This window comes from Perognathus longimembris, chromosome 13 (assembly GCF_023159225.1).
Source record: "Perognathus longimembris pacificus isolate PPM17 chromosome 13, ASM2315922v1, whole genome shotgun sequence".
NCBI classification, from domain to species: Eukaryota; Metazoa; Chordata; class Mammalia; order Rodentia; family Heteromyidae; genus Perognathus; species Perognathus longimembris.
Window position 1 is genome coordinate 20,751,405 of NC_063173.1, and position 25,345 is coordinate 20,776,749.

General features: G+C 35.2%; 1 protein-coding gene across 4 annotated transcripts in view; it reads left to right on the forward strand.

The window, feature by feature from the left end:
• Far1 (fatty acyl-CoA reductase 1) overlaps window positions 1–25,345 on the forward strand; it is a 51,901-nt gene that overhangs the window by 13,324 nt on the left and 13,232 nt on the right. The window contains exons 2-11 of one of the 4 annotated variants that reach the window (XM_048361659.1): window positions 64–189; window positions 6,071–6,121; window positions 8,114–8,309; window positions 10,742–10,917; window positions 16,595–16,774; window positions 18,833–19,010; window positions 19,849–19,893; window positions 20,023–20,141; window positions 21,016–21,083; window positions 22,761–22,932. In XM_048361659.1, the coding sequence (XP_048217616.1) occupies window positions 8,121–8,309; window positions 10,742–10,917; window positions 16,595–16,774; window positions 18,833–19,010; window positions 19,849–19,893; window positions 20,023–20,141; window positions 21,016–21,083; window positions 22,761–22,932 (1,127 nt within the window). In that variant the 5' untranslated portion in view covers window positions 64–189; window positions 6,071–6,121; window positions 8,114–8,120. Of the gene's footprint in view, window positions 1–63; window positions 190–6,070; window positions 6,122–8,113; window positions 8,310–10,741; window positions 10,918–16,594; window positions 16,775–18,832; window positions 19,011–19,848; window positions 19,894–20,022; window positions 20,142–21,015; window positions 21,084–22,760; window positions 22,933–23,239; window positions 23,412–25,345 lie in introns of all 4 variants that reach the window. The other 3 variants (XM_048361657.1, XM_048361658.1, XM_048361660.1) reach the window with 3 other exon arrangements.

Here is a 25,345-nt window from a genome sequence, read left to right on the forward strand (position 1 = left end):
ATAGAATAGGAAATAAAAACAATTATGATTATTAAACTAAATTACAGTATTGTCCTTTGGCAGATTTGGTGACTGAAGAAGAGACCCAGAGACTACTGATTACTCCCAAGTCCCCTTGAGGAACGCAGGAGAGGTAGTACTGATCCTTTTGAGTGGCCTGTCTTCCTTAAGGAGCCCCAAGGGTTCTAAGTAAGTCTACTACTTTGCCTGCATCTGCTATTATATACTGAGATTTGCAAATATACAAGTATGTTCTCATTACATATCTGTAACACATACCCAGAAACACCATCCTGAGATTCTTTTGATCTTCCATCTTTGCATCTTATGCATCTATAGCATAAAACTTTATGCTATTTCTTCTTGTGCCCATTTGAAAAGTTCTTCCATTTAATAGTATATTTTTATAACTGCATCTGTCTTTATGTATATTTATTATATACATGTATATAATTTTAAAGAGTATATGAATCAGTTTTAGAAATCCTTTTGTTCTGGGCCATAATCGTAGTCACTATGATATTTGGCCTTCTGATAGTTTCCTAGAGAGGGTTTCATAAAGTTTCTACAAACTTGACTACTTAAGATTACAGAAGTTTGTCAGGCACTTGTGGCTCACACCTGTAATTTTTGCTACTCAGGAGGTTGAGATCACAGTATTGTGGTTCGAAGCCAACCCAGCTAGGAAAGCTCATGAGATTCTTATCACCAATAAACTAACAACAACAACAACAACAAAAGCCAAAAAATGGAGCTCTGGCTCAAGTAGTAGAGCTCTAGCTTTGAGCAAAAGAAGCTAAAGAATAGCACACAGGCTCTGAGTTCAAGCCCCAGGACTGGAATGAAAATATTATTACAGAAATTTTTTGTCTCAAGGCTGTGGATGGTAGAAATCAACATGTCAATGGCCTCTGATATTGATAGGGACATTGTCCTTGTTTGCTTCCTGTGCCTTTTTTCCTGTCAGTCTTTTTTTCTCTTTTTTGGTTGGTTGTGGGGTTTGAACTCAGGTCCAAGGCACTGTTCCTGAGCCTTTTTTTGCTCAGGGCTAGCATTCTGCTACTTAGAGCCACAGTCCTACTTCTGGTTTTCCTATGATTAACTGGAGATAAGAATCTCACATACTTTCCTGTTCAGGCTGGCTTTGAACCAGGATCCTCAGGTATCACGTCTCCTGAGTCTCTAGGATTACAGGCATGAGCCACTGGTGCCCAGCCAGGTCAATCTTTGTTTTCAGCATTGTAGCTGGGAACAATCATTGCTGTTGTTGTCACATGGTAATTTTTCTGTGTACTGTCTTGTAAGAACAGTAGTAGTGAAATCACAATGTATTTTTAGACTGCGCTGCTTTTCCATTGATGCTTTTCTCATCTATAGGTTATGTTTCTGAATACAGAATATTGGAAATCATTATTGAGAATGGAATTGGCAAACTGTGTCCTGCAAACTGGCTTCCTGTATTTAAAGTTTTCTTGGAACATAGCCATACCCATTTGTTTTCTGTGGCTCCTATGTTAGACTATTTTGTGTTACTATAATAAAATACTTCATGCTGGGTGACTTCATAAAGGAACTATTTATCTCCTAGTTCTAAAGGTTCAAGGGATTGCATCTGGTGATGGCCTTCTTTAGGCAGAGTCTCAAAGTGATGCACTGCAGGCCATCACATAACAAGAGACAGAGAGTGTATGTGTATTTCATATCCTCCAATATCTGTCTTCATCGTGGGGTCTTCTCTCTTGATGACTGTCATCCTAATAAGTTCCTGAAGTCCCTACCTCTGAGTGTAATAGATTAATAACTGACAATAGTGATTTAACTTCAGCAGGAGTTTGGTGGGGCCAAACATTTTGGAACCACAGCAATTGCTTTTATAATAGTAAGAGTTGAGAAGTTGGTACTGAGAAATGGCCCACAAGATTAAGAATATTTACTATTCAAACATTTTGAGAAACCTTTGCCAGCTTCTAGCTTGGAATATTGTGGCCTTAATCATCTCTTTAAAGTTATTTTTATTTTACTTAAGGGTCATTAAAAGATCATTTAGCTTGATTTTCTACTGTTTAATTTTCTTCAGTATTCCTGCCAAGTAGTTTTCCAGCTGAGGTATAGGAGAATGAGATAGGCAGAATTAGAGAATGAGTGACAGCAACGTTGCATATGGCTGTGCTAAATACAATAATAGTACCTTGGAATAAAAGTTTATAAGATAGGCAAAATATTTTATTCTTTGTTCATGTTCACCTTATAATCTCCATGAAAGGGGCTTTGGTTTTGAATTTGTGTGCATGCTAAAGACATAGAAGAGTCAGTATTAATAAAAAGAAAACTAAATAGAACCTACTTTTAGGTATGGCTATAGGTGGTGGACATTTATAGAAAGCTAGATTGAATGACTAGATATCCAATTTGAGACTTTCATATTCAGTGCATAGGTTCTCTAAATAAATTTAAAGTAGCTAAAACATGAAACTGAGTCGTTATAAAGATTTGGCCCAATGACTATGTGCCTCTGATCAAATAAAACAGTATTTATAGAAATGGAAAATAAAGATCCTTTCTCAGTTATTGTTTGTAGTAAATTACAGTGTAGGAAGCTGAATATAGATTATCAGTCTCCACTTGACTGTAATAGTATATTGGGTAGTTCTGGGCACTTCACTGCTTTATGAATATGGTAAACATTGTAAAGAAAGCAATCCCTTAGGAAAAGGAAGAGAGGTATATCCCATCTCAATCTCAACATTATTCCAAGGAGGGAAACTTTTTCAAACTCCATTAAGAAAGAAATGCAAAAAAAATAAATGCAAAAAAAGAGAAAGCTTATTCATCAATAGTTTTTATATGTAAGTAACTATCTGGCTTTTAATCTAAAAGTTTTTAATCTAATAAAGAAAGAGAACACATTTAGTAATAAAGATTAGCAGAAGGAGAACCCTTACTACAATTTTGTCTTTTTTTTTCCACTTAAAAATAAATTAGTCAATTTTTTTCCTAAGTAAGGATGAATGCGAGCTGTTAATAGAGGTAGTGAAGAGTGGCCAATTGAGAGAAAAATTTGTACTTTCAGGTTCTTCTGGTTCTTTGTCTGTTGTGTTTTACAAAAATACTGTTTGTAAAACCCACACTTATTTTAAAAGGGGGTAAAGGCAAACTACGAAAGTAATAGATCTATATCTACTTCACATTTTTTTTTTTTTTTTGGCCAGTCCTGGGCCTTGGACTCAGGGCCTGAGCACTGTCCCTGGCTTCTTCCCGCTCAAGGCTAGCACTCCGCCACCTGAGCCACAGTGCCGCTTCTGGCCGTTTTCTGTATATGTGGTGCTGGGGAATCGAACCTAGGGCCTCGTGTATCCGAGGCAGGCACTCTTGCCACTAGGCTATATCCCCAGCCCGCTACTTCACATGTTTTTAAAATATTAGTAATGGGGGCTGGGAATATGGCCTAGTGGTAGAGTGCTTGCCTCGTATACATGAAGCCCTTGGATTGACTCCTCAGAACCACATATATAGAAAAGGCCAGGGGCTGGGGATATAGCCTAGTGGCAAGAGCGTTTGCCTCATATACATGAAGCCCTGGGTTCAAGTCCCCAGCACCACATACACAGAAAATGGCCAGAAGTGGTGCTGTGACTCAAGTGGCAGAGTGCTAGCCTTGAACAAAAACAAGCCAGGGACAGTGCTCAGGCCCTGAGTCCAAGGCCCAGGACTGGCCAAAAAAAAAAAAAAGAAAAGGCCAGAAGTGGCACTGTGGCTCAAGTGGTAGAGTGCTAGCCTTGAGCAAAAAGAAGCCAGGGACAGTGCTCAGGTCCTGATTTCAAGCCCCAAGACTGGCAAAAAAAAAAGTATATATTTATTAGTAAGTCCAATTTCTATATTTTGGGACTATTTTGATGTATGTTGAAATGAAACATGGGAATTACCTACTTGAAATTATAAAATCATTCTCTGGACTATGAATGTGGCTTAGTGGTAGACTGCTTGCCTGACACGCATGTCTCACAAATACTAATAAATAAGTAATTTTGCAGTGGAAAAAAAGTATATTAGGCTAATGTATGGAAATATCAGTAAAATCCTTTTGTTCAATTAATAAACAGTAGTAAAGGAGTAAAAATTGGACTGCTTCTTATAAGACTACTCATAGTGGTGAGGTCCGGGAAAGGGCATTAAGATACAGCACTGTTTAACGTAGGAAAGAGCATTCAAAAAATCGGCTTCTCGCTGGGCACCAGTGGCTCACACCTATAATCCTTGTTACTCGGGAGACTGAGGTCTGAGGCGTAATACTGTAGTAAATATTGTAATAAAAATAAATATATTTTTATACCTGGGTTCTTTAGCTAATATTTGAGATCTCTTTCAAGTTCATTGTTGTGTAGAATTTATGTTATACAGCAGATGTGTTGTTGATACTTTTTCGCATTTAGGATGTTGCCAATAATACTTCCTTGAAATTTTGGTGCCAATGTGTTTTATATGGGGGACATTTTATTGTGATATTTCCACTTATCTCTGTGTATGTTTGTATCTTGGTTGAATGTATTCCTAAGAAGAAATTAAATATTGTCAGTTTTTCTAAATAATTACATGCATTTCTATTGTGTTAGTAATGTTATGACATCTCTAGTTGCTCTGTATTATAATTTACAAGTTTTAAGAACAACCAAGGTTAGAGGGATTTTATGTGTGTGTTTTACCTCTAAAATTGCTCTAAGACTATAAAGCCTGATTTCTTTTTTTTTTTTTGTCAGTCCTGGCGCTTGAACTCAGGACCTGAGCACTGTCTCTGGCTTCATTTTGCGCAAGGCCAGCACTCTGCCAACTTGAGCCACCGTACCACTTCTGGCCTTTTCTATGTATGTGGTGCTGAGGAATCAAACCCAGGGCTTCATGTATATGAGGCAAGCACTCTTGCCACTAGGCCATATCCCCAGCCTCTGATTTCTTAACTTAGGAACATTTGAGGGCTTCTAGCCAGTAGCAGTATGTGTGCTTGTGAATATTACAATACTTAATCCAGAGATAGAATAGCTTTGATCTTTTTTGGATAATATTTTTTTCTTGAATCTAAATGGTTCTTTCTTAAGAAAGAATTAAAACTTTCCACAGGAAAATAGAGACAGAAGGAGGGAAACATTTTTTTGTTTCAGACTGTTTTTGTAATATTGTTGATTATGCCATTTGCTGAAGGACCATATTATCACAGATATAAGAGAATATGAGAATGGCATTGTAATGCCTAGTTTTGTGGGTACTTTTTTTTTTTTTTTGCCAGTTGTGGGGTTTGAGTTCAGGGCGTGGTCACTGTCCTTGAGCAATTTTGCTTAAGGCTGTAGCATACTACTACTTTGAGCCACAGCACCACTTCCAGATTTTGAGTGGTTAATTGGAGATAAGAGTTTCATAGGGACTTTTCTGCCTGGTCTGGGTTCTAACCAATATCCTCAGATCTCAACTACAACCCTCAGATCTCAGCCTCCTGTGTCATTAGAATTACAGGCCACCAGTGCCTGGCTAGTCTTGGTTTTGTTTTTTAGTATATTTGTAACACTTAATTCTCATATGAATGCTGTAAGATAGAAAGGGGTGTATGGATCTATTATCTGTATTTTGGAGATGAGGAAGTTATAGGACCAAACATGTAAGTAAGGTTACTTCCAGAATGCCTGGATTCTAGTCTGGCCTGCTAGGCTCGGCCCTAAGGCTTATCTTTTGTCACTAAGTAATCTAGAAAGTTTGGTTTCTACTAAGGTTACCTTATTTATCAGGAAGCAGTTTATATATTGACAGAACCTGATCTTTCAGTACTGAGGTATTTGTTTTCTGTGTGGACTGTATCTTTCTGGCTATTCTAATTCTGATAGTTTGAATGTTTGTTGTATGTTGTATGTGGTCTGGCAGCATGATAATACATTCATGAATGAGATTATTAGATTGATGCACCAATAGAGCTTTATCTCATTTGCTGTTGGTATCATGAATGATGTGTAAGCACCTGTCTGTCATATTGCTTGGTCTAGGTCTGTTCAGCTGAAGTTATCACTGATTTTTTTTTTTTTTTTTTTTTTGGTGGTGGTGTGGTCCTAGGGTCCTAGGGTCTGAGCTCTTTTTGCTTAAGGTTAGTGCTCTACCACTTTGAACCATGGCTCTACTTTCAGTTTTCTGATGGCTACTTTGATATGAGTCTCATGGACTTTCTTGCCCAGGCTGGCTTTGAACTATAGTTCTCAGATCCCAGTCTCCTGAGTATCTAGGATTATAGGGTAAACCACCAGCACCTGGCTTAGGGTCCCTTTTATAAGGACACTAATTCTACTCATGAAATATTTGTGCTCATTTGTGCTTAATATTTATTTTAAAAAATTCATACAAGACAATGCTCAGGAAGCTGGCTTGTCATCCTAGCTACTCAGGAGACTGAGATCTGAGGATTGCTGTTAAAAGCCATACTGGGCAGGAAAATCCCTATGAGATGCTTATCTCCAATTAACCACTCAAAAACTAGAAGTGGCTCTGTGGTTCTACATGATAGAGGGCTAGCCTTAAGTAAAAAAGCTTAATGAAAGAGTCCAGGCCCTGAGTTCCATGATTGACAATAAAAAAAAGAAGGAAATGTTCATGAAATTACATATAAAAACAAGTCTAGAATGTAATTTTTATTAATAGCTATCTAGTTTTAGCATATATTGTAGGATTAGTCTTCATATCTCCCATAGGAAGTTATTAGCATTTTAACTTTGATAGGCTTTCACCTTGAAGTCATGAAGTGTCCTAAACCTGAAGCAGCTTATAGCTAGAGTAACCTTGTAATTTATTATGCAAAGTGAGACACTTTATGAAAAGAGGATTCTTATTAAGTTTGAGTGCTGGAAATATAAGCATTTACCATCATACTGGCCATAACCCAATGTAGTTCCAGGCAGAGCAGGACATACAGTCAACTATCTGGTTTTTAATTTGTTTTGTTTTTGATTTAACAGGAGCAGGTTTACTACTGCAAAGCAAACTGAAATTGTATACTTGAGAAGGGACAGTGGGCAGGCAGCTAAAGAAGGAATGGCTGTCCTGAGTGTCTCAAGGCCTCAAACTTTTATTGGAGTCTGAAAGGATTTCCCAAGAAACTGGAATAATGTGTCATTAACTCCTAGTAACTGGGTTTTAAAAATATTTAGTGAGGATGAAGTTTTTGGTGAAAAACAACTGGATAATGGGTCATCAACTCCTCCCACAGGTTGGGTGGAAGAGATTTTGGCTTTAGGTAGTCAGACTATGGTCCAGTTTTCTTTTTGTGAGATCCATTCATACTGTATTTAGCAATAGTTCCTTCATTTTGTTTTCAAATATTCTGTTGAATAAATATAACGGGGTATACTCTTAACAAACGTAAATTTTGGCCAACTGCATGAATCCTGCATTTTCCCCCATTTGTCATGGTTCTTTTTTCTAGTCATTTTGTTAGTGGATCCTTTCTGTTGTTTCAGTGGGATTCAGTGGGATTATTGTTGAGTGGGATTCAGAGGGATTGGAAGCTTAAGTATGCTATATATTTATTATGACTATTTTTTATAAAAGAGAAATAAAATACCTGTTGGACTTATTGTCACCAATAAACATGTAGGAGAAAAGACTTGGTGTTATCTCTTCTAGTGTCAACTGATAATCATAGGTAAACATGGCACCTCCAGCGTTACACTAGCCAGACAATTGAGTCTTACTGCTGATTTCCATTCAGGGTTATTCTCTTCTAAACTCCATTGGGAAGAGAAGAACACCATTCCATTGTGTTTAGGGCTAAACAGAAATTGAATAAAGATTTGCATTCATTGTTGGAAGGAATTTTTAGACATTTAGTACAAACTGTACCAAAGAAATGTTGGTCCAGAAAAAGTGACTTGTCTGAGGTGACCATGAGAAAAACAAGATAGTAGCTGCAATTCATTTTTTTTTTTGCCACTGTACTACAATGAACTAGAGGTGAGAGTTCTTTCTTGCTAATATTCAGTTTTTGTTTTTGTCATTCTTTTAAAATATGTGACTAACAAGAGATTTTTTTTTAGTGAGATTGAACATAAATCCTTTAACTAATATGAAGTTGTCATGTTTCTCTTAGGGTCAGAATGGTTTCAATTCCAGAATACTATGAAGGCAAGAATGTCCTCCTCACAGGAGCTACTGGTTTCCTAGGAAAGGTGCTTCTGGAAAAGTTACTGAGGTCTTGTCCGAAGGTGAATTCAGTATATGTTTTGGTGAGGCAGAAAGCTGGACAGACACCCCAAGAGCGAGTGGAAGAGATCCTTAGTAGCAAGGTAAGTGTGGCAAAGTAACATTTGCAGGGGAGAACAAAAGCATATGCTTGTGCATGTCATTATGGTAAACATCACCAGCTTGGTTTTATTTCTTCCATAGCCTAAAGTCATTATTGGAAAACATTGTAGTTAAATTGTTAAAGAATGACAATAAATTGGGTAAACATACAAATTACTAGGAAAAGAGCTTTCTTTTCTGATGAGAAACATTTTTTTTTCTGGTAACTTTGCTCTTTTTTTTCTTTATTGTCAAAGTGAAGTACAGAGGGGTTACAGTTTCATAAAGCAAGTACATTACTTATCCAACTTGTTACTTCCTCCCTCATTTTTTCCCCCATCTCCCTCCTCCCCAGTTCCTTCCCCCACCATGAGTTGTACGGTTAGTTTATACCAATTGGTTTTGTAAGTATGAGAAACATTTTCTAATAAGTTTTAGTAACCTCTTTGATCAAAAACATATTTAAAGTATGGTTTTAGAATATTTGAGGTAGGTTATTTGTTATTGCTGGATAATTAAGTAGTATTCAGGTAATAATTAGGTAGTTTTGAACCATGTACTGTGTGTGAAATTATGTGTTGATACTGTTTGAAAATGTCTAAGAACCGGAATTGCTCCTTATAAGAGTATTATGGGTAAAGAAGACATTATTCCCTTTTCACAGATGACAAAGAAGTTGTATAAAATAGCACATTTCAGACCTTTAGAAAAGTTGCTAAGGAAAACTGGAAGTGAGCTAGAATAAAATTATTTTAAAATTATAAAATGTTTGCCGATGAATTCTCTCAAAATGAGTACATTTATCTGACATTCATTGACTGTAAGCTTGTAGTAGAAAGCTCTAAGATCAATTCTAGTACATAAAAAGAACCCACTCTGTTTCTATCCTAGGCCTTCATCTCCTCTTACTAGGTCCAGTGAGGTGCTTATGAAATCTGCTTTGTTTTATGTGAGTTGAATGATTGTCCTTTGAGTTAGATTTGCACTTGCGAGGCAAGCACTCTGCCATTTGAACCATACCTTCAGCCCTTTTACTCAGTTTGTTTTTCAGGCATAGTCTCTCCTGCATTTTCTGGAAGCCATCCTTGGGCCAAGATCCTCCAACCTCCACCTTCTGTCTAGCTGGGAAGAAAGACACAATTCTACCATGTACTGCTTATTTGTTGAAATGGAGTCTTGCTTAACTTTTTGCCTGATCTAGTCTTAAGCCTCCTGACCTGTCTTGCTAGATGTTGGAATTACAGGCATATACTACTCTAGCCGGATCTTTTCAGATAAGGTCTTAGTAACTTTTTGCCCAGACTAGCCGTAAACCACTATCTACTCTTATCTCTACCTCCCATACAAAGCTGGGATTAGAGGCTTTGAGCACCCTACCAGTCCTTGAAAATAGCTTTGTATATAATTTCAATCTTAGGTGCTCATTGCTGTTGCTATTTGGATGAGCTCTTCTACTCTGTGATTAGTACCATCTATGTTGACCTGTCTTAATCTCACCCCTCAGAATTCCAGACCTACAAAGTCAATCACTTCTTCTTAGACCTGTCTCCTGCAGTTTCATAAGGCACTATCCGAACCATCACAACTATTTCTAAGACTGAACTTGTATCTTCAAAACTATACTGACTTTTTACAGTGTTTTCAAGCTAATGAATTTATTCACTTAACAAATGTTTATGAAGACTGTCTTGCCAGGTTCTCTGTTACTGAATCACAGTTTTCTGCACTTATCCTTCAAATTCAGTGATGGGTCAAGTCCAGGTGTTGTTGCCTCCAACCATATAATCTCAGGGCCCTCTCTCTGTCACTAGATCTCAGCTTGAATGTTTCTTCTAAGAACAGCCTATATGTAGTGTTCTCAAGCTCGATAAGTCATCTCTCCTATCCAGTTTAACTGCTAGGTGTTAGTCTTATTTTATAACTTATAACACAGCATTCTCATTGTCCAGTCACTCATTTACTTTTTACCATCAGACTCTATAAACTTGAGGAAAATCCATTCCAGTGTTTTCTTAAATGTTTAGTTTAAATCCTTTTCCATTTAAGAAGGACACATTAATAGTGAAATAGTGAGGAGTGTTAGCGGGAAGACAGATACTAAAGTTATATGTTTATAGACTTACTTTGGGGAATAAAAGCAAAGTGTGTATGACATGAAGTCTGGAATTTAGAGATTTGAGTTATCATTTTAAAACTTTGTCCTGATGTCTATATTGCTGTATGTTTTGAGGAGTAATATAATTACTCAAGACTTTATCGTTCATATTGAACTGCAGACTACTGGCCCTGGCACCATTGCCTGAGGTCTCTGAGTCTCAAGATTCTATATAAAGTTTGCATAATGGGTCTTTTTGGTAGATAAAAGAGGAGAAGATAATGTGTGGTAGAAAGTGGAAAAACAATATTCTAAAAATACACTTTTCTTCTTTGAAAGCTCTTTGACAGATTGAGAGATGAAAATTCAGATTTTAGAGAGAAAATTATAGCAATCAACAGTGAACTCACCCAACCTAAACTGGCTCTTAGTGAAGAAGATAAAGAGGCCATCATAGATTCTACCAATATTATATTCCACTGTGCAGCCACAGTAAGATTTAATGAAAATTTAAGGTAAGTACAAATATTTATGTAATATTTGAACTTCATACTAAAAACCTAATTTTAATTCTACATTTTAATGGAATTTTTCATATTTTGTATTTAATTTTGCATTTCATTGAAAGTGATTTAAAACTGAGATGATGGATATAGGCCACCACACCTGGTTGTCTGTAGTTTTAGTCTGATTTTTTTTTCTAAAATTAATACTAAATGGTCAGTGTAACAGATTTTTCCTCCCATGTTTTTAGCTTTCATTATTTTTTTTCTTAACAGAAGAGTTCACATGGCTATATGAAGCTTAGTGTGTTTCTGGGGGAAAAAAGTTAATTGTGGTATGGGCCTCATTGACTTAAAAGAGGAAATTAGATGCTCTTTAAGGGGGATTAGAATAAAAATCACTTAAATAACCTTTACTAGAAGGACCACAGTACAGTACTTGTTAGAATGTTGGGAATGGTCAATACCCTTAGAGTAATGAGCAAAGCTGCAATTAAGTGGGTGTTTTTCATTATTTCCTGTTTTATTGAAAAGAACACAGGGAAAGGAATAGATATGTACTGTTGCTCTCTCTTTCTTCCTCCTCAAACATGCATATTCAGTGACCTAGCCCTAGATGTATGTCAAAATTACTGTTTCTGTGAAGCAATTTTAATGGATGTTGACATCTACATAGCAATAGGGCAACAAAAGATTTGGGTTAGACATTCTAAAATACTGGAGGTTATGTCTATACTACTTCCTCTCAGAACAGTTACACTTCGTAAGTATTTGTTCAGTTAACCCTCAGGGTAAAATGGCACAAAACCACAAACTTTTACCGCTGGGTTGGGGGCAAGTCCAGATTATACTACATCATACACAATGGCAAGAATGGTAATCGTACTAATAAAAAATGAGGGTAATACTGTTATTTAAATAGTTACAGATGAGCTCTAGTATTCCTGAGGTATGACAGGAGTAGTATCATTGAGAGTAGAGAAGTAACAAGAAACTGGATACCATAGTGAGGACAAAAAAATAGTCTAAGGAAAGAAATGGATAGTTTGGGGGAAATTACATCTGATATTTTAGAAATGGAGTAAGTCTGGGTTATAAAGGCCCAGAACATGCATAAGGATGCAGATTTCCAAAGGAAACAGCAGTGAAGATTTACAATTAGAAAAGATTAAGGAAATTGATTTGCAAACTCTAGAATGTATTATTATCTTAGGATTTACTTGAAAATGCCAGAAAGGGCCCTTGATGGACCCAATCCTGATCCTCCATAGATATATTGGTTGTTGGTGGTGATTTTGTGCTGACTGATTGCTCTGGTTCTTTATTGGTTTGTGAACTGGTCTTCAGTATTGTCTTAGAAAAGTCTGGCATAGCCTTAAATAAGTATATTACAGCTACTATCTGCCCCTTTCCATCCTCAAAATAAAATTAAATAACTGGAAAATGTTTTAAAATACAGATGCATGGGCTGCACTTGCCAAATTCTGACCTTCTACATGTGGAGTAACACCCCAGAAACCTCATTTCTAATAAGAACATAGTGTGTGTGTGTGTGTGTGTGTGTGCGCGCACGTGTGTGTGATGAGTTGCTGTTGAACTTTGTGTTAATTATGCTTTTAGAACCAGTACTCTCAGACTCAGCTTTGGAGACATCTTTAAAACTATAGTTTTTGGGTGCCAGTGGCTACCACCTGCAGTCCTAGCTGCCCAGGAGGCCAAGATCTGAGTTTGTGAGACTCTTATCTCCAATGAACTCCCAGAAAACCAGAAGTGGTGCTGTAGCTCAAAGTGGTAGAGCACTAGCCTTGAGTGAAAAAGCTCAGGGACAGCACTCAGGCTCAGAGTTCAAGCCTCACAACTGACCAAAAACCAAAAAAGGTACAGCTCTTCTTCCTTGAGATTGATTCCATGTATCTGTTACTGTACCTTACTATATCAAGGCTTGCTTTTGTTTGTTTTAAGCAGATCTTACAATATTGATAAGATCTCAGCCAGTCATTTTTCTCTGGGATGAGAAGAGTAGGAAAAAGACTTGTCAAACTAGCTTGAGGAACTTACTTGAAATGCGCTTTGCCAGACCTCATTTCAAACCTTGTCATTATCTGAGAATATGGCCCAGGAGTGTTTTTAGTAAACTCCCAGTTGCATGTTATGCCAAGTATTAAGTAAATTTTGAAGAAGTTAGGGTGTCTGTAGAGGAAAACAAGAAAGTTGATTGGTAGTTCAAGTTTATTTTTCTTTCTTTATTTGGGGAAGTGGTTTGTTTGTACTTTAGCATAGGACTACAGTTGTAATTTGCTCAATCCATCATCCCCCAAAAGACTAGCTTAAAATGCTTTCCTGATTCCATGTAACCAAAATATAATGTGAATATTAATTTTGTTCAGTACCAAATACTTTTTGATCTAACAAGAATCTAAGAGTTGACTTGTAAAATGGACTAGGTTAACTGGGTATAGGTATTAACTTTTGTGGGTACAAAGGTGGCTTCAGATTTGGGCTGTCAGGTACAAATGAGGTGGAGGGAAGCAAGGCACAGGTGGATGTGTCTCAAGTGGTTCTTTCTTTTCAAATGACCCAGAAACACTGTCACCATCCTCAAGACAAGTAATACAGTATCCCCTGTGAACTTTGCATTACTCTATCCCTATTGCTGCAGATACAAAAGAAAACAGCACATTGCCTAATTCTCCTGTAGGTAGCTCAACCCCCCACCCACCCCAACTCATTGAGATAAGGTAGGGAAAAGAAAGTACACACATGATTTTAAGTTCTCCCCTTCAATTTCATTAAAATTTTTCTTCTAGTGATTTTTTTAATAGTACCTTAGATAATATTAAAAGAAAAAGAAAGGTACAGGAGATCTGTGTGTGTGTATGTCTGTGTGTGGCTGTGTGTGTGTGTATGCCTGTGTGTGTGCATGAGCATGCATGTGTATATGTGTTTTGTTTTGTTTTTAAACTTCTCATGAGTTACTCCTTGTTTCTGGTGACCCAGAACTCACTGTCCTGTTCTAGGGAACTTGTAACAAAATATTCTCAGTATACCTATTCCCAAACAGTATCCTCCCATTCCCATTGTTTTGCAAACAAAATAGACATCAAAGCACTGCTATAAAGTCAGATGAGCTAGATTCTATCTGCCATATCCTGGCCTTTCAAAAGAATAGTTTTTTTCCTGTCTAAATATTGATAATACAAGCATTGGAGAAAAGTATTCAAAGCTTATTTTCGGTTTTTGTAAAAACGTCCTTTTGATCTCTGTAAGAATGTATATTGTTTTTAACCTAACAGTGAACATAAGTTTTCTAATTTTTCTTTTTAAGTTTAATATAGAAACAACTTCTGTATTTAGAATTTTTAATGCATATAATTTGAGTATTTTAATAACATGGTATTGTGTCATTGATATGACAGTTTGTGTAACTTTTACTTTATATAATGAATGTATTAAATTTTTATTTCTTTTTTTTTGAAAAATTAGTCAAAGTAAGTTTTTCCTTTGAAAATTAGGTTAAATATATACATAGCATTTCTGTAATTTGGTCTTTTTCACAGTGCCTTTTAGATGAGTGATACCAGTTTATAGTGTTATCAGGAATGTAGTAGTCTTCTAGTTTTATCATTTGTATTGAGTATTTCATCCTTTATCCCCATTTTATTAATTTTTAGTTAATAAAATGGTATGTTTATTATGTATGACATGTTTTGAAATACATGGAATTGTTGTAAACAACTTTAAATCTGCTTTAATGATTTTCTGTGATACAGTATCAGCAACTCTAGTCACCATGTGGTGTGAAAGGTCTCTTGATCAACCATTACAAAATAGGAAACAAAATTACTCACTCTCTTTATCTTAGTATTCATTGACTCCTTGTTTGGAGACCTTTTTTTTTCCCCTCCAGTATTGCTGGGGCTTGATCTGGAAACTTGCACTTCCTAGCTAGATAAATGTTCAACCACTTGGCTTCTGCCTCCACCACCCCCCACCCCTCCCCCACCTTTTGCTTTAGGTTTTTTTTTTTTGTTTTTTTCAGATGGGCTTTTGTACTTTTGCCTGAGAGCCAGCTTTAGACCTCCTCCTCAATCCTTCTACATACCTTTCCTGTAGCTGATTATAGACAGGAACCACAATATTTGGCTTGTTCTTTGTGGGGTAAGGTCTCATTGACTTTTGCCAGGGCTGGTCTCAAACTGCAGTTCGCATATTTATTTTCCAAGTAGCTGGGATTATAGGCATGAGCCATCAAGGCCAGCCCCTGTAAGTCTTGTAGGTAGAGTCCATTATTGTTCCCATTTACAGGTAAGGAAACTGAGGCTCTAAGTGATTGAGTAGCTTTATACCTTAGCTCTTAGGTCAACCATGCCAGCATTTGAACCCAATCTGATTCTAGAACTTTCTTCATAATACTGATTTATATCACAGTATATGCTTTTTTTGTATTAGTCATAAAAGCTTTCATAGTTTCCATAGTTTTTATAGAATTATTTGAATACTTGTCTTCTTTATAGAGCCAGTCCATTCATAATGAATATTGAACTTTGCTTTTGTTATTTGTAGAATGCTTCATTGGATACTTTTCTGAGTATATGTTGCTTTTGTAGAATTTACATGAATTCTGAGAAGGGAATGTATAGATCATTTTGGAGTCTTATATATACTGTCTTAACAGATTTATTGATGTGTAAGAAATGCAGTGTGATTTCAGAATGTAAACATAAAAGCTAAAGACAAACTATGTAAATGTAAGTGTATATATACAGAGAAATAGCTAATATAGCTAATAACCTAGCTCTAATTAGATACATAGCTAAAGAGATATATGTGTAGATATGTAGCTGTAGATATGGGTAGATACATACATACATATATATGGAGAGAGAGAGAGAGAGAGAGAGAGAGAGAGAGAGAGGAAGGAAGAGAGAGAGAAAGTTTTGTTTGAGCCAGTACCAAGGCTTGAACTCAAAGCCTTATGCTTTCTCTCAACTATCTTGCTCATGGCTGACACTGCACTTCTTGGGTCACATCTAGGCCACAGTTTTGTTGCCTAATTGGAGATAGAGCCTAGCAGACTTTTCTGCCCAGGTTAGCTTTGAACCATCATCTTCCAGGCCTCTGCCTCCTAAGTATTATAGATAGAAGCCACTAGTGCACAGCTTGTGTTTTCTAATTCCTACAGTGCAGTTTATTTTATAATCAGAAAATTTGTTTTTATGCATGACCAGTAGAATGAATGTACTTATTTTGAGGTAAAATACACAAAACACAAAGCTAGAGGTAAAGGGTAAGTTGTAAAGAATCAAAAACCTGCCTACCTATGAACGCAACTACTTGAGAGGAGGAAGTAGGGGAATCACAGTTTGAGGCCAGCTTATGTAATAGAAAGATCACATTCTCAGTAAAGTAAGAATGGTGGTGTATATCTAATACCAACTATGCAGACAGCCTCCTGCAAATGTGTAAGACCCTATTTGAAAAAGAAGCTCTAAAAGCAAAACTGGAGGTGTGGCTCCACTGGTAGAGCACTTGCCTCACAAACACAAGGCTCTAAATTCAAAGCCCAGACTGCTCCAAAAGTAGCAGGTGGAGGATACAAACATCCCTTTCTTTCTATCTTAATGAAAATAAGATTGTTAAACAGTATTAGAATAGGTTTTCAATATTTCATTGTCACTTTCTTTTATAGAGATGCTGTTCAGTTAAATGTGATTGCTACACGACAGCTTATTCTCCTTGCACAACAAATGAAGAATCTGGAAGTATTCATGCATGTGTCAACAGCATATGCCTACTGCAATCGGAAGCATATTGATGAAGTAGTCTATCCACCCCCTGTAGATCCCAAGAAGCTGATTGATTCTTTAGAGTATGTTTGCTTTGCAATTTATATCATTGTTTTAGACTTTGGAACCAAGCCTATTTGTTTTTAATTCTTTTCTTCAACCCTCACAGATACACACATGTATGCACCCAGGCAATTACAATTTATATCTTCCTTTATTTAATAAGTTATTGTTAACCTGTTTTCTTAGTGTATAGATTTATATCTGTTTTCTGGAGAAGTCAGTGTAGGCTTTTATTTTGTACAAGGAATCATTTTCATGATTTTAGGGGTTTAATTTTCTAGATCAGCAGGTTCATGCTTTCTTATGGAGACCAAGAATTTAATAGCAAGGTTCTAATTGATTATAGTACCACTTCACTATCTATAGAGAGGTTGTTAATTATTAGGGAAAAAGAGTTACAGTACTTCATTCAAGTCCTTAGAGGTTAATTCATTGTCCCTACTGTATAGTGTTGAATACATCTTCCTTTTCAGCAATTACTATATATATGCTATTTGACAAATGGGGGTTAAATGAAGTATGCATATACCATGGCCCTAGTTTTCATTTGCTTTCTTTCCAAATGAAACAAACAACATTAGAAGGGAAAAAAATGAAGAAAGAAAGGAAAAAAGAAAAAAGAGGTCTTTTGTATCAGCTACAATTATAAAATATTCCGGCATTCTTTATATCTTCACATATTTGTTAATCTTTATATCTCTGCATGGGATGTTTTTCCTCTTATTCTGTCTCTCCTTAGGTTCCTTTGTTCTCAGACATTCTATTCACTTTTGAACCTACCTCTGCTTTCTTGAAATAAGCACACAAGTCCTTTAAAAAAATTAAAGAAGACTTTCCTGTTAATCATTATGAAGAGGCAGATTATAAAAACAATTGAGATTACTGAAAATTCTTTTTAGCAATTCTCTGGCTCCTATTTTATGACTATTTCTCAGATGGTCCCAAATATATACTTCATTTTCCTCACAGGTTAGTAGACAGAGTGTTTACCATCTCTGGGAGAAAGTTAGTGTGGACATTAATGGATGCATATGGCTTTTTCTTGGCATATGCAAACATGTAAGGAAATGAAAAAGAGCTGTAACCTAAATCTTGGTTCCTTCATGTCTTGCTTACAAGAATCTATCTAACTAAAAGATAACCTTGGGTAACTCATAGATTTGCTCTATAAACTCTAGTGATAATATTTACTGACCAAAATCTTCCTCAAAGTTATTTATCCACCTTTCAACTATTCACCTTTGCAAAACTTCTTTCTTGTAGAATTTTTCCTTAATTGAATAGCTTTCTCCCTTTAATTAATGTTTTTGTTCTTGTTTATGCTATTAGTTAAGTCTCACTTGTGAGGATATGCAATTTCAGTAGATTACTTTGTAGATCATTAGACCTTTTATACTAACTATAAATATTGATTGTAAATGTACATCATTAGCATGTTACTTTTGTTAAGTGGTTATCTACAAATCTAAAATCCCTAATTTGAAATATTTAGGCAAGATATATTTTGAGATGTATTTCAACTTTGTAAAGGAAACTTATATACTCTGTAATATGTAAATTTGAAATACACAATATGAAATAACTTCACTTTAGTATGGGGTACCATGTCTGTTCAAACACATAAGGAGTTTATGAACACTTGAGCTAAATGGTGTTTTAACTGGCCATAAATCAGTTAAAATAAGGTTTTGACATTACCATATGATTTATGAAAGAACTATTTTCAGATGTTTTTGTATGTTGAAGTTGCAGATAAGGATTTGTGGAAGAAATATCTGTAAATTGATGCTTAATGAAACTACCTTCTATATTTAAAGGTAGTGAAAGTTACCATTAAATCATTGAGTTAGAGCAACAGATGTTTTTGGACATGAAAGTTCATTGAAGTGTTTATTCATTCTGTAATAAGAACGTCTGGAAATACTTTTGTATGCAATTTTTCTACTTTAACTTTATTGTAAGGGTGATGTCAGAAAGGTTACAGTTATATAAGTAAGGTAATGAGTACATTTCTTATTGAACATTGTTACCCCTCCCTTGTTTTCTCCAACTTTGTATGCAATTTTTTTGTTCACTAGATGGATGGATGATGGCCTAGTAAATGATATCACACCAAAATTGATAGGAGACAGACCTAATACATACATATATACAAAAGCATTAGCAGAATATGTTGTACAACAAGAAGGAGCAAAGCTAAATGTGGCAATTGTAAGGCCGTCGATTGTTGGTGCCAGTTGGAAAGAACCTTTTCCAGTAAGTTATTAAAAACCTTTAAATAATTGGGATTGAAACTTTAAATCATAACTGAATAAAAAAGTCTGGTGGTTTGATTTCAGAGAGCTACTGCTGAAGGTGGCTTACTATGGAAAGCTTATATAGGAAGACATGGTCTTATTGGTACTTTTATAGAGCAACATTTTAAAGATAAATTTTAAAAATTGGGATGTCCTAAGTAGCAGAGACCATGAATTCATGTGCCTTTTATTACCAAAAAGAGGTAAGTCCTCTAAGAGGTAGACCTCTGTGTCATGATCAAAATGCCAAGAGAGATGAAAGAGATTATTTTTGATAACTTACTATTGAGAAGAAATAAGATGATGTTATAAGTATTTGTTGATTCCTACATTAAAGAAAGTAGAAACAACTGAATACATAAATAGATTTAGGAAATACTTAGGTATGTATAACAATCGTAAGTGGTAGCATTTCTTGTTGCTTTGATAATTCTGTTTCCTCTTTTATTCAGCAAGTTTGGGGAGGGCTTACTGTGATTTTTCCCCTGGTCAGGGTACTGCATTAGTAAGGAGCATAAAACAGAATTTATATAAGCTTAATTTAGCAAAGGTCATTGATAGTATATAGTCCTTTTGAAATTCTCTTTGTAGTTAGGAAAGAGTAGGTAATCCCTTATTTAATCATTTATAATCACAAAGGTAAACTACTTCTATTTGTGACTAGAAGCAATGTTATGGACTACATCTAGATTTTTTGGAAGAAAATTAAGTGATATTTGAAGTTTTGAATTTCAAACAATAAATCTAGGTTTATAGTAATTCTAAGTCCCCCCTTTTTTTTCAATTTTTGGCATTAGGGATGGATTGATAACTTTAATGGACCAAGTGGTCTCTTTATTGCGGTAAGTAAACTTCATGATTTATTTGATATTTGTTTATCTTTATTTGTGTGTGTATATATGTATATATATATATACACACACACACTTTGGCTTATATATCTTAAGGTGTTGTTTTTAATTTCAACAAAGGCAGGGAAAGGAATTCTTCGAACAATGCGTGCCTCCAACAATGCCCTTGCAGATCTTGTTCCTGTAGATGTAGTTGTCAACACGAGTCTTGCGGCAGCCTGGTATTCCGGAGTTAATAGGTATACGAAGTGACAATGTCGCTTATTAAATATATAGTAACTGAGAAGGGAAAAAGAAGCTACTAATGTTTATTAACCTCTTAGTCCTGATAGTCCCATACAGTTATATAATTCTAGGCAATATCACTGCCAACTGTACAGGTTGGTACATCACAGGCAATAATAGCAAGTCAACCTTCAATAATAATGAATTAATCTTAAATTTCACAAACTATCAGAAAGAATTCACAGTTTATTAGAATTAAAAATGAAAAATAAGTTCTCACCAAGGGTGATAATTTTTAATCCAAACAAAAATGTAGTATAAATTTGACATTTATAAAGAACTGAAATTCATAGAGAATGTTGTACATGTATCAGGCAGTATCCACTAGAGAAGCTTTAATAATCATGATCCTTAGTCATCCCATAAAAATCCTTTTAAGAGGTAGTAGTAGCGCTTGAAGTAATAACTAAACTTTGTTTCCCATTAACTTAAACTGACCTTATTTTTGAAGTCAGTAAATAATTAATTAGGAGGAAACTGATTCTATGAATATTTCTTTTTGGTAAAAAGGAGCTTAGTCTATGATGAAAATGAAACAGGAAAAGCTGATTTATTATTTTTCTCACTTAAAAATAAACCAGACACTACTACTAATAATGCAAGGAAGAAAAAATGTGAGAAGGAAAAAGTCTGCATTTATAGTTTTTAGGGGAAAAGAGGGCAGTTCTAGTCATCAAACAAAACTAATCCTTAAAGGATAATTTTTTACATAATAGTGAAAAGGTACCCATCATCCTTGTGTCTTCCTACTTTAATATTATGTAAGATTTAGATTGGACAAGTTTGTCTTCTTCCTATGTTCCATTACTTTCATCTTTGTTTTTGCAGACCAAGAAACATTATGGTGTATAATTGCACAACAGGCAGCACTAATCCTTTCCACTGGGGTGAAGTTGGTATGATTTTATCTGTTTTTGAATGTTAGAATGTATCTTAAACAATTTAAAATGGTCACTGAGTTTTTAGTATTAGAATACCCATGAGGCATTTAGGCCACTGAATTACCCTTTGTTTTAATTGTAATTGCAAGTTTAGAAGTAGTAATAAGCAACTAGTACTGCTTTGTGGTAGATCCTTCATAATATTTCACAAGTGTAAAAATATCCTATATTTTATTCTATATTTCCATCCACAATGCCCTTTTGCCATCTGCAGCAACCCTCATAGATTATCTATGGCATGGGAACAATACTTTATTCTCCCTCATGAGTGCCCTGAAACTTTATTGTGTCAAGTTATGGGCGATATTATTTCCATCTACGGGAGTTTGTATATCAAAGGGTCCCCAAAGTTATAAATGGAGGAGTTAGGAAGTGGGATACATTTTTCCAGAATTTATTCTGGTGACATTTATTAAACTATTTAGACTCACAGATCCACATCAGTAGTGTGTATATGTTAACTTGTTCTGAAATAAAAATAATATAATTTAAGAGTATTCAATAGAACCATTTTTAATCGTTGGGTGATGACTCAAATTTAAAGTGAAATGTATTTATAACATTGATTTAGTAATTATTGTCAGTGCTAAATCAATTATTTAGTAACTTATTTAGTTCTTGTTTTACTTCTAATTGGATAACTTTTGTTATCCCTTCAGAAAATTTTGATTTCAAACTGAAAATGATGCTGGGAATTGAACCCAAGGCATGTACATGATTGGAAAGCCGCACTGAGCTACATCCTTAGCCTATGGGTTTTTTTTGAGACAAGGCCTAACTTTGTAGCTCAAGCTGGCCTGGAATTTGCCATGTAGCTTGAGCTGGCCTCAAATTTGGCATCTTCCCACCTGTGCCTCCAAAGTGTTGAGATTAGTTGCATGGGACACCACGCACAGCTTTCTTAAAAGTAAATAACATTTTTCCTAGGGTTTTCCCATGGCATTTTTAACCATTAGAGCATATCAGAAAAAGAAAAGCATGCTTTTATACTATTTTAAGTAATATTATTTCAAGAATATTAAAATACTTTGAGTTTACGTTGTAAAGTTTTGTGAAAAATCAAATTCAGTATTATTTTTTAGACAATATCTCAATATATGTGTCCATTAAAGTACTACCATAGAAGATACCAGGTTTGTTTGCGTTGGCATTGAATAACATGAATAAATTATAGCAGTTTAATTTTGGGTTGTTTTAAGTTTGTTTGATGTATGCAAATTTGAGCAACTTAATCATTCAGAAGCAAAGGATGGTAATTTCCTTTTCTTTTTAAGTAAGTAAAGTAATAAGAATCTGGAAAGAGGAACAGAAAGAAAGAAGCTACCATGAGAAGTGAAATATAGAGAGTGATGTTGTAAACTGACATAGGCAAAATATTAAAAAGATTTTTTTAAGAATGAATTTTAGAAAAAATTCACTCAACAAATTAAAATGGCAGCAGTTCAAAGACTTCTTGAGTCAGCAACAAATACCCATATTGTAGCTACAACAGAGAGTAGGAAAGTTTATTTTTTAAAATGCAACTGGCATCTTTTGTGAAAATACTTTGCAATGTAAGAACATGACTTTTTCTCTTTCAAAACTTGATTACATGGTTATTATCAAAGCTGTTACACAACTTTTCTTCCCCAGAATACCATGTAATTTCCACTTTCAAGAGGAATCCTCTCGAACAGGCCTTCAGACGGCCCAATGTAAATCTAACCTCCAATCACCTTTTATATCATTACTGGATTGCTGTAAGCCATAAGGCCCCAGCATTCCTGTATGATATCTACCTCAGGATGACTGGAAGAAGCCCAAGGTAATGGTGACTAGCTCTGTCTTATCTGTTCCTCTGACTGTTAAAACAACCATGCTTCCACTAAAATGCATATTAACTCTGTATCTGTTTATGCTTATGATAAGGCTTAATGGCCTTTTGTGAATGAGAAGACTTGAATTTAAGGCTTTGTCAGGAAAGCAAAGGTAGTGTTGTAAGTCACTCTAATTTATTCTAAAGTTTGGATGATAAACTGTTGTCATGTGTTTGAATTCTAGGTTTAACTTTAGGTGCTTTTTCAGAATAATGAATAATATTCAAAGTGCTGTGACGCTTATTTTTCCTACAGGCTATTATCTAAACTATTTCTTCAAGATGAATCCTTTAAACCAAGTGTTCAGGCACCCCAATGTTAAGTTGTATTCCAACAACCTATTGCTTCATTATTGGAAGGGTGTCAGACATACAGTACCTGCATTATTGCTCGATCTTGCACTCAGGTTGACAGGTCAGAAACCGTGGTAAGAAGAATAGCAGTAAATACCCTATGTATTGGTAAGGTGGTAGAAGCTTGCTGGAGAGACAAAATGTCGCTAGCATGAGCTTTACCTGTAGCATTACTAACCTGATTAATCACAATTACAACCAGGATGTTAGGACATTTCTTAGAAATTGGAGATATTTGGGGAGACTAATTATGGATCTGAATTTGTTGAGTCATTAATTTCTCCAAAATCCCATGAAAATAAGAAATATCCTTCATCAGGGTTGTCACTGTTATTATAAGCTGAAATTGAGCCTTTTTCCTCTCCTTAAAAATCTAGAGATGAGTTTTTACAGGGGATTAAGGGTAAACTGTTATGCTTTAAGTGGATGGTACAGTTTTATATGACAAAAAGGATGGTTCTAGATTAACTTACTTAAAATATTGTAGGTGCCTATTCAGCTTATAATATGGTAATTACAGTTTTTGACTAATTCTCCAGATTGGGAATGGCATAGTTAGAAAAAAAAAGCTAAACAGAAAACTTATTTTCTTATTGTTGTAATAGTTATTTCATTTTTCCCCTTTTTTTCTATTGGAGCCTCACACAAAAGTTCTGCTGTTTTAATCACACAATTATAGGAAAAACTTACTACAAAAAATGTTTATTTTTATAATTACATTGGAATTACAGTGTTGCCTTTAACTGGAGAGTTCAGGATTTGAGTATGTATAAAGATGCTGCTTACAAAACTTTTATCAACAACTCACAAAACAGAAGTGAGATATCTGCCACTTACAGTATGTTAGGGTTTGAGTTAACTGTAGGGATATTTTGTGGATTCACTTGTTCATGATGTCCCTAACCCTATATGTTAATGATTAAAATATGTGACATATATTGAATCAAATAGCTTTAAAGAAAGTATGATCAAATTTTTCTACAATGATCTGGAAAATACAATATTTTTCATTGGTAGCATTGTTTATAGCTAACAATCAGATGAAGGTTAGTGAATTATAGCAATGTGTAGTCTTTATATTAATAAAGTTACAGTATAAAACAAAAGTCAAAACTGGTTCAAACAAGTAAGATAGATTAACTTACACAATGCTTTGCAGAGAAAGCTTGTCCATATATTAAAAAGAAAAAAATAGCCAGTCTACTAAATGAGTCAGAGTCAATAGTCCTACATAACAAATGATCTCAACCTTAGTCCTTAAAATCATAATGGTCATCTTATTACTATTTCAAATTTATTTCTTGGGAATTTGGAAAGGAATCAGCTGGGTGGTTTGGTTTGGGGTCTTTCATGTATTTGTTTCCTCATGTTGTGTCAGGATTATCCCCCTGTAGGCTCTCTGCAAAGCCTAGTGGTAGCTTTAAGGGAAATAAATGTCTTTAATGGTAGCAGAAGGCTTCAATAGGGATCAGGGGGAGGGGTGCTTTCAGTAAGTAAAGTAAAAACGACACTGATTCTTCTGACCTACTTAAGAAAGTCATGTGTTTTCATTTTTGCATCATTTTTTAGTTGTAAGTACATTACAAATCGTAGATTTCGGGGAAGAGGATATAAAGAACAGATGAGGTCATGTTTTAAATGAGCAGGTAATGTAATTTCAGACATTATTGGAGGCTGCATTCAACTACAATCAACCTTCTGTCTGTCCCACAGAATTCATATTTCTCCCATTTGGAAAATACAGTTGCTTCTCCACCTAACATACCTGCAGCGTCAGCTTGAAGCCAGGATTTTGGTATTTAAGTTAGATCCAGATGAAAATAAAGCTGTTTAGGATGGTATTACAGATATAGTTTCCAAGTATTAATTGGAAAACCTGTGAAGTCAAAGTAAGTTAGCAGCTGTCCAAATGCTCTACATATGATGAAAGGTAATTGGCACCAGACAGTGTTGTTGCAAGAAGAAAATGTGAGGCACACAGTAAACACTGATCCATAGCAGTTGTAAA